This window comes from Candoia aspera, chromosome 5 (genome assembly GCF_035149785.1).
Source record: "Candoia aspera isolate rCanAsp1 chromosome 5, rCanAsp1.hap2, whole genome shotgun sequence".
Taxonomy (NCBI): domain Eukaryota; kingdom Metazoa; phylum Chordata; class Lepidosauria; order Squamata; family Boidae; genus Candoia; species Candoia aspera.
This window is the reverse complement of record NC_086157.1, coordinates 198,222-208,150: the sequence shown is the minus strand read 5'-3', so window position 1 is coordinate 208,150 and position 9,929 is coordinate 198,222. Positions and strand designations below refer to the sequence as shown.

Genomic DNA, 9,929 nt, shown 5'->3' with positions numbered 1-9,929 from the left:
CAACCAGCAACAGGGCTCCCTGCTGGGGGACCGGGGGGTGGGGGCTGCCCTAAGAGGGCAAAGGATCAGTGACAGTGGGACGTCACCATCTGTTCATCACGGCATCCCCGGGTTGGCATTCTATCCTCTATCCTCTTTTTAGAGCCTTGCCTTGCAGACCATGTTTCTTGGAGATGGCTCTGCAGCCTTGCAAGGCAAGAACAGGGGGCATCGTCTCCCTCCAAATACTTCTCTCCTCAAAAACTACATGTGTTGTAAAAAAAAAAGTCAAAAATTAAGAGGTGTCTTTCCTAACCTCACCCCAAGAGATTTAGCCACAGAAAAACTAACCAAGATAAACATTAGCTACTTTAGCAGGTTGTGTGACTACATCTGTGAGGACTATTCCAGAGGGCTTGAAGCTGGTTATGTGAATCCAGCCCTATGTCTGAAAGCTCCTCGCTGCAGATGGGGAATCTGTCCAGATCCTTCCATTCCCCGCTGTGGTCTCTGTGCTAAAGCAACTCGCAGGGGAAATCAGGATCCTCCATTGCTGGAACTTTCCCGGAATGAAGGACCTGCCCAGAACGGAGGAGGAAGAAGCAGGAGCTGTAAGCATAATGTTGTCAGTTCCCAGAAATCTCCCTACAAACGCTGTGTGGGTCACTGCACACACCACAACTGAGATGACTGTGCTCAGAGTGGTCTCTCCACATGGAGAAGAAGCCACGTCTGAAGCAGTCAGAAGGACCTCTGGTGTGTCTCTGCTGGTTGGCCATGGGGAGGGGTGGGATGAGGTGGGAGGGCGAGGGAGGCTTCTTTTGCCTGCCCAAGTAAATGCTCTTCCCCTAAAAACACCTAGCTTGGCCAAAGGCTAAGTCTGAGGGTCAGGTAGCAAAAACCTTAGCAACAAAAAGACCATTTCCGAGTTTTAATTAAAGCTGGGGAGACTCGGGCATGCTGTTCCCGGTGCCAACTCAGAGGGTGGACCAGCTCCCTCCCGGTTGCTGTGGCAATATCACCTCCTTCGTGCTCTGATTCTGGGCTGAAAAGAATCATCTGCTTGAGTGGGCTACAAAGTCGGGTTTTGGAGCATCTGCCTGTTGCTTGTGCATCTTGTGGCACCAGTTGAATTGGCAAAATCCTAAATGAGCATTCTGTTGCCTTTTCATTTGGAATCACAAACTTTTTTTTTGTTACATGGCCAGCAGAATTGGGGGGAAGCCCTGACCAAGTCCCTGGAGTTGTGATTCTATTGGCAAGACTCAGGTGCCAAATGCTGAGATATCACTGGTTTCAGCCGTGGTCTTGCCATTCTCCGGACCAGGAGAATGGGGAGAAATGGTCCTCAGTTCTTGGAGAAAAACAAGGTCCAGCTGAGGCAAAAGTGTTCCTTCCCATTTCTGGACTGCAGCTGACACTGTTCTCCAATCCTCAAAGACTTCAGTCTAAGATAAGGAGCCCCTTTTCACCTATCACCATAGTTCTACAACTGATTTCCTACCCGACAGAGGCGTTGTTCCCATACATGAGAAGTGAAGGGCCCAAACCCCTCATTCAACGCTCCAGCCCACAGGCCAACATTTTACCAAGAATCCTTGGACCGGGTAACACGGGTGGGATGATGCAAGCGTCATAGGTGGGGAAGCAGTTTGTCACTGCAGTTCCCCAGAGCCAAATTTTGTCAACACAGCTAAATTTATAGAATCTTCAGAGCAGCTTTGATTTGACCTCCAATGGCTTCCCTGTGTAAATGACAATTAACTCAGACCAGCTGCTATTAACTCCCAAACTGTGTTGCTGAGACAAAACTGGGACTTCAGTGGATGAGTTTAGAAAAAAATAATTTAACTCCTGGCAAACTCTGATTGATACACATTGCTGTGTGGAACAATCACTAACTGGGCATTTGCAGCACAGAAGGAAGCAGTGGTACCTCCGCACATGTGTGGAGAAGCACACCCCTAAGACATTTACGTTTGCAGAGTCCAAGCTCAGAGAGCAACAAGGACCTACAGTTCAACCCTGAGCTACACATATTCTCTCCTATTGGAACATTTACATTTCCCCCACATGTCTACGATTCTTCTCTCCCTACCCCTGAATTTGGGAGACTTGGAGTGTCTCATATCCCTTCCTTGAGCTTCCAGGCTGGACAACCAGTCACCCTCTGGCCACTGCCAGACTACAGTGCCCAGCACCTCCTACCCCTCCTGATGGAACTGAAGTGGTGCAGCCTCTAGCTCAACCACAGCTGGAAGACGACCACAGGTCCAAGTCATGGTTCATGGGTGTCAGTTGTATGCTCTGGCCCTCATCAATGGATCTGAACTCTTAGAGATCCCAGCAACCACCTTTGCGCTGCCCTTCTCAAACCACCAATCCCAGACGTGGATATGCAGGCAGATTGCAGAGGGAGCTTTCCCACGGTGAGCTAAAGCTGAGCCACCGGTCATTTTCCATACTTTGTTGCTTAGTGCTTTCTCGATGTGCTCTTCACACTGCATTTGCTTTCCCACATAGGAGCTGTGGGGCTGAGCGCATAGGTTTATTCCCCCCAGGGCTGCAACTGGGGGGGGGGGGCAAGCGGGGCATATGCCCTGGGCACCGTGCTGGGGAGGCGCCAAAATGAGCACTGGGGGGCACCAACATGGGTGTGGAATCCATGTTTGCCCTGGGTGACAGAGACCCTAGTTGAGGGCCTGAGTCTCCCCCCCCACGAGGCTTTTCATGGGTGACGCATCCCCTTTCTCCTGGCACTTTGGAGCAAATGCTTTTCAGCACCATTTGAGGATCCTGTTGAGGGCAGAGAAAGTGGACTAACCCCGACAGTTCAACCAGAAAATTAGGCAGCTTACTTCTTAAATCAGTGTGAAGCCTGCCCTTTTATTTCTTTGCCCCTTTACTTTTCTAGTCAAGTTCAACCAAACTTTTGAATTTCTGGTTAGTTTCATCTGAAATTGATAGGATCCTGAAATATATACCAGATGGTCCTCAGTTAACGACCACTCATTCAGCAACCATCACTGAACTTACAACTGATCCTCGAAGTTCCAGCCATTGCACCACCCCTGCAGTCACATGATCGTGATTTGCAACCTTCCCTGCTGGCTTCCGACAAGCAAAGCCAGTAATTTGGAATGTTCCCACTAGTGACTCCCTGGGTATAACTGTCTGCATTAATTTGATCTACTTCCCCTGCATTGAGACCGCAAAGAAGGGACTATATGGTCTTTGTAGGTTATCGTACTTGAAGGAAGCTTCCTCTGTTCACTGGCACCATGTCGGTCCATGGCTTGCAACCTACTTTGACTGATTACAGTGCCCAAGAAGTGTGCTTGGCCAAAGCTGTGGGACTTGGTCCGTTCCACTCCTCAGTCCAGGGTTGGGTTGGGGCTCTCAAGTGCAAAGTCAATGGTGGGCTGATTCCACCCAGTTCTACTTCGCTTTGTCATCAAACTCAAGTAGAGCAACAGAAAAGAGCCCAAAAGAATGGACCAGAGAGGCCAAACTTAATCCAGGCAGGTGCAAAGGCTTAGAGAGAGACAAAACCCCAGGGGCTCTGGATCCTCAGCTCATCCTCTTGGACCCTCTGCAGTGCCATTGTGAAGGGGGTTCTGGCTATCATGTAGGTGCAAGGTCTGGAGTGAAACTGGGGGCCAGGGCTTCCCTCTCATTCTTTTGAACCTTTGCCATGGGATATGCACGCTGGCATCCATGCAGACCCCATGGCACATGTGCCTCTCAGCTGGGGTGCTTTTCTCCACCTTTGAGGGTTCATCAGCTGTGCCCGCTTGAGAACAGAGACCTCAATTGCCCCATCCATGCCTAGGAAAACACAGCTACGCCAAGTTGCCATAAAAAGCCCAGGACCATTTTTGCCAGGAAAGCATTATGCCAGGGCAATGAAAGCTTGAACCTATAAAGCTCTGAGTGACCCTGGCCCAAATTATCTCAGGGGCCACCTTCAATCAAAAGAAAAATCTTCCTCAGCTAGAATTATATTGCAAGTATACAGTTCTCAGCACTAACTTAATGCAAGCTCAGCCTTCTGTGGATGCAAAACTTTTGTTTAAATTTATGCTTCCTCTTGGGGATTTTCAGCAAGAAAGAAAAAATTCAAGATCTCAGCAGATCACTTCCTTAAAATATCTAAAGCCCTAAAAATGATGTTCTTCGTTTGTCTGCACTTGAATACAGACATGGGGCTTTACTAAATTCATGTCTGCTAGAAATGTAGTTAATTTAGGCTGCGTTAATTCTGTGGTTTCATTTATCCAATCCCTCTGTGGATGCAAACCTCAAAAAGGAAGATTTAGAAGTTTACCCTGACAGTCAGTCACAAGGGCCCCCCGGCAGGGAGGCTGTGAACATTGTGTGTGCTAAGGATGTGTCACCAATAAATGAATTAGAAAAATTGCAGGATGAACAAACACTAAGACTTCTGAAACAATTCCTGCTATATCAGTCTTCAGAAAACAAAACTCACAAATACTTGCCCCATTTGTAAGTTGCTAAGTGCCACAAAACTGGCTCTTTTTCTTAAATTTCGAGCAAGACAGACTGCCTTTTTTTTCACTGAGGACTATTTTTAAGGCCACACTTTAAAATAATATTTTTATTAAAATATTTGTAGCCCCCCCAATTATCTTAAACATTAAAATGCAAAAACAAAACAGTAAAATGCCACACACACACACACACACACACACACACACACGCAAATTGTAATATTTCCTTTCAGGGTATACAGTGCTACTGCAAAGCACCAAAAAGATACAGCCTTGTTTCCTACCCTGCCTCTTCTTTCAGAAACATCTTGCCTTTCTCTCTCTCCAGATCTCATCAGTTCTATCCAGCTTCCTTGGTCTTCCCCTTCCTCCCAACCCATTCACTTTTCCTTCATACATCTGGCTGCTGTGCAGTTCTCGCTCTGATTCTCTGTTTAACATACTTGTTTGAACTCAGTCCACATTCATCCATCACCCATTCACTCCTAACCCTTCCTACTAGCTCTTCTTCTTGACCACACACCCACTTCTTAGGTGCTGCATCTCCACTGCATTCAGCTTACTTTTATGTTCTCCTTTTAATGTGGCCAACTCTCATAACAAAGTGGGCAGAAACATCCTATCCCGCATAGCCGTTTTTCACTTTTTTTGATGAACATTCCTCACAACAGATCCCACACTACCCTCTTAGAGCCTTAGAGGTTCTACGGGCAGCCAGGGCCATTCCTTTCAGACAGGTGTCCTTGGATCTCTAGAACATATTCTGGGCAGCAGCTCAGTTTCCAAATTGTCTTCAAGGGTAGACCTATATAAAGTGCATTGCAGGAGACTGGCTGTTTATGGTAGAATGCTTGAGGGGGGGGGGCGTGGTCCTGTAAATTCTTCATAAAGAAGAGACCTCAGGAGATACCAAAAAGAAGGGTTCAAAATGTGCTGCAGGAGTCAGATCTTCCCCCCTGAAAATCATGAAGCAGCTCCAGGAGTCCCTCAAGATGCCCAGGATGGGAGCAACCTCAACCTTACATGTTGGCAACAGCTGCTCTCCGAGGAAGTAGTTGGGCAACTGTGAACATGAGAATGTGGAAGGCTGACAAGAACCGTTCAGGCTGCTTTAGTGAACAGCTGAGAGGGCCGGTCCTGCCTGAGGTCCAAAGTACTTCTTCTGAAGCCTTTTCACGGCTCTTCCAGGTCCTCCTGACAGCGTGGGAGGCCTCCAATGCTTCTGCGAAGTATTCAGCTCATGCAGTGCTAGTTACCCAGAACACAGCCATTCAAAATGCCCAGTTATTTCATTATATCTGTTTTATTTAAAAAATAATAGGAGCTGTAGAATAATCTGCTAGCAAACACACATTCATTAATCAAAAGACAAGAGTCTTCTTGTATGCATTTTGCAAAACGAGGGATGCATTTTAGCCAACAAGGAGTTTAGCTGTTAATTCAACTTCAAGCAAATAATTGTAGACAAACATATTTTCATAATTCCATTATACTGAAGTCTTCCCCATATAAATTGGTACAAGAACACAGCTTAATATTAAAGCATTCTGTCCATGTACAGCATAGGAAAAATTTTATAGCACTAGTAAATGAATAAAAAACTAAATGATTCATGTAAAATGTTTATACACTATATGTACACACTAAGCCACAAATTCAGTTCAAAACATCTCCATTCATGACTACCATGACAGACCTAATAAGCTACAGTACAAGATTTGTTTTTTTTAAAAAAGGAAAATAGCTTCAAACTAATTTAAACACTGAAATCTGAATTGTTTACAAAAAATTAGAAAACAAAATTCAGAGAGAAATGCTCCACACAAATTAGAAAAGTTCTGCATCTGTCTTTCAGGAATGACACTTTAAACATTTAATTTCAATCAAGACCTTCTCCCTTGCAATAGAGCTAGAATATGCACAATGTAATAATTTTAGAGTAAGGCCTAGAACAAGAAGGAACTTCTCTCCTCTGAAGGCTCTCCCCATTCGCTTATTGCTTGTCCTTTAAAAAAAATTGCTCGCTCTCTCTCTCTCTCTCTCTCCCCCTTCAAAAAAACAATTCCCATTTTACAAACAGATCCCACTGAGTGAAGCTGTCAAACTGAAATGTTTCCGCATCTGGGTAAAGGTGACCGGTTTTTATAAAACTTTAGCAGCATCCTAAGAGTTTAGTTTTTAAGCCAGGTCTGCCTGCAGAGGGACGCCCACGTCCCCATCACACCAAGCCACCAAGGGTGCAAGCAGAGAGGAACTCCCCAGCCTCTTTCTGAGCTAGAAGAAAAGCAGGATTCTGCCCAACTCCTGGTTTGCGGTTACATGCAAACCAAGAATATGGGCTTTACATAGATTCTGGTTTAGTAAACAAGCCAGTTAGCCAGCATTTCTGGTTCCTAAGAAACAACACACCAGGAATGAACAAGACAAACCTGAGTCCTGGTGTGTTCCCCTTTTCCCTTTATGCACATGCACACTAAATGATGAGGATACCTTTTTATCTCATGTAGGCAAGTTCTGGATCAAAATACTCACTCTGTTAAAAAACAAAAAGCTCTTATCTCAAGCAACTGTAAAAGGGGAGAAAAATTTAAACATGGGAAAATTCTTTGGTTAGAATAACTCATCAGAGTCCATAACTCTAATGGCAAGAATCAAAATACTAATTTTGAATAACTAAATGATTAAATTGCAGCGCACCCTATTTGGGGAACCATGCAAGGAATGCCTTTGGGGCTGCATTTCCTTCAGGGGAGCTTTAAGTGGTGCGTAAATGCCAAAAAGAGGGAGTCAAAATCAGGGGATGGGCGAAGGTGTCCTGCTGTTGCCCTTGTATTTATTTAAAATTCTGCAACCTGATCTCGAAAAACACTTTTTTCGGGGGTTCTTATATTAATTTAGCACCGTCAGATGAAAACGCCAGCCAAACTTCTCAAGCACACGCAGAGTCCAATTTCTACGCTGAGGAGGAGAAGGAGGGACGACGTTCTGCGTTCCGGGGGCCTTTGCGGAGGTAGCCCCAACCGCACTCCGAAAGCCCCCTTCAGCGACCAGCCGCGCCACCCCACCGCCTCCCCAGCTACAAGTCGGGAGTCGCTGCTGCGGAAAGGCGGGGCGGGTCGGGCAGCAGCGCAAGGGCCCAGATCCGGGGATGCTGGGGGCAGCCTGCCGGCTTCAGCACGTAGCCCCGCCCTGCCTCGCCAGCTGCTTGCACTGAAAGAGCAGGGAGCGGGGCCGCCGCCGCCTCCTTTCCAGGGCTGGTCCAGCCGGAGGTACCTCCCCGAGCCGCTGAGAGATGCGAAGGCTCTCGGATGCCGCCGCCGGGACAACCCCTCCGCTCGCTCGCTCCCCGGCTCGCTGTCCCGGGCAACTTTGGAAAAAGCCGAGAGGCAACCGGAGGAGCCAAACGAGCGGGCGAGCAACTTTTCCGAGCGCCGAGAGGAGGAGCGGGCAGCAGGGGCAAAGCGGCCGGCCTCAGGCTACGTGGGGAGCGGCGGCCAGCACAGGGCCTCCATCGCCCGCCAGCCTCTCAGTCGCTCGGCAGCAGCGGGCCCTATCGGGGAACAGGGAGCCTTCGGGGAGGGTGGCCCGCTCGCCAGTGGAGGCGGCTGGGGGTGCTTCACCCTGGGGAAGGGAAGGGGATACCAGTAGAGCCTCGGTGCCCCACGAGCGGCTGGGCTGAGGGAGGCCCGCTGCCCTATCCGAAAGAGCTCCCGGGCTGGACGGGGACGGGAGGGGAGGGCAGCGCAGACGCTCGGGGGAAACGTGGCCGCCGGGGAGGCTTCGCCAAGGCAGGAGCGGGACTGCCGAGGGGCGTCGCCAGCTCTCCGACGGGGAACGGGCCGCCGCCGCCGCCTCCTTTCCCGGGACGTGCGGGGGGAGCTCAATCCCGGCAGAAGACGTACTCGGTGTAGCTGGTCCAGATCTTGTCGTCGGCGGGGCCACCCTGCTCGGGGGCGAAGGCGCAGGTCCCGGTGGAGGAGCAGGCGGCCATGCGGAAGCCGGCCTCGCTGAGCCGGTCGAAGGCCTGCTCCAGGAAGTTGAACTTGAGGTAGTAGCGGGCGGTGTAGCGCTCGGGCGGCCGGTCCGGGTCGCGGCTCTCGTTCAGCGTCTCGCCGAAGACCTCCTTGGCCAGCGCCGTCTTGCCGCACACCGTGATGCGCGCCACGCGGCGGAACTTGGCGTCGGCCTGCGCGTCCCGCCCGATGGTGTAGGAGCCGCGGTAGCCGATGGTGATGTAGCCTGAGCGTCGGCCGGCCCCGGCCCCGCCGCCCCCGCCGCCGCCCCCACCGGCGTCCAGCGAGAGAGAGGCTGCCAGCGTCGGCGGCGCCCCCGACGGGCTGCGGCTGGCGGTGGGCGAGGCGCCCGGGCCCGGGACCTCGGCGAAGTCCGCCTCCAGGTAGCCCAGCCCCGCCGGGGGGTCCTCAGCGCACACCGAGGCTTCGCGCAGCAGTCCCGCGAAACACGGCGGGGCCGGGGAGGCGCCCGCGGCCGCCAGGCGGCGCACCAGCTCGGGCAGCTGGAAGTACTCGGCCTCTCGGCGCAGGCGGTTGCGCTCCGGGAAGCCCTCGGGCAGCACCAGCTCCTGGTCTCGCAGGTAGTCCAGGATGTAGCGGAAGAGAAAGCCGTCGCGGTCCAGGAAGAAGCGGCCCTTGGCGTCGCGGGGCAGCTCGGCCGCCTCCTGCTGCGAGAAAAGCCGCCACAGCAGCGAGCCGCGCACCGAGAGCACCGTGCCCCGCCGCGTCACGTACACCTGCCCGCCCACGTTCAACTCCACGATCTCTGGGAAGCTCCCCGGCGACGGCGACGCCAGCTCCGACGCCGGCTCGGCCCGCGCGCCGCTCCGCGCGCCGCCGCCTCCCCCGCCGTTGGGTAGCCCGCGGGCGCTGTCGGCTAAGGCCATGCCGAGCCCGGGCGCGGGCGCACGAGCCTGCCGCCGCCGCCGCCTGCTGCTCTCCGAGGGGCTGAGACCGTCCCGCCCTGCCCGGCTTAGCTGGCCCGGCTGTCCCCGCGAGCTCGACGGCGCTGCTCCGCTCGCCCGCCTGCCCGTGCGCCGCCGGAGGGCGGGTCGGCTGCGCTGGGCTCCAGCCTCTGGGCGCTGCCGGCGAGCCGGAGAAGGAGCGCGCGGCGGGCTTTATGTAGCGCCGCCGCGCTGCCAACCGGCGGGAGGAGCAAACGGAGGAGCCGGAGGCGGCCTGAGACTGACGTCGCCCGGCGCTTCCCTGCGCGCTGCCTCCCCGATTGCGCGGGGACGCCGCCGCAGCAGAGCGCCCGCCCCTGCTGCGCCGGGCCGGGCTGAGCCGCAGCTCTCGGGGGCGCCGGGCAGCGAGCTTGCCAGGGCGCCGCGGCCCCGCCGATGCTGGGGCTGGGGACGGGGATCCTGGCTTTCCGGACGCCGCGCCCCCTTCGCGCGAGCCGGGAGGAGCGCGGGCTGGGGAGGCG

At 52.7% G+C, this 9,929-nt stretch overlaps 1 protein-coding gene across 1 annotated transcript; it reads right to left on the bottom strand.

The window, feature by feature from the left end:
• Nucleotides 1–7,334: 7,334 nt before the first annotated feature.
• On the bottom strand, nucleotides 7,335–9,390 carry KCTD12 (potassium channel tetramerization domain containing 12). The gene has a single exon (XM_063304294.1). It carries the CDS (start codon nucleotides 9,388–9,390, stop codon nucleotides 8,371–8,373), a length of 1,020 nt encoding a protein of 339 aa, XP_063160364.1. The 3' UTR covers nucleotides 7,335–8,370.
• Between the last annotated feature and the right edge of the window lie 539 nt (nucleotides 9,391–9,929).

Bases quoted from the DNA above. Each gene is read 5' to 3' on its own strand.
- KCTD12 (XM_063304294.1), bottom strand. From the start codon at position 9,390: ATGGCCTTAGCCGACAGCGCCCGCGGGCTACCCAACGGCGGGGGAGGC.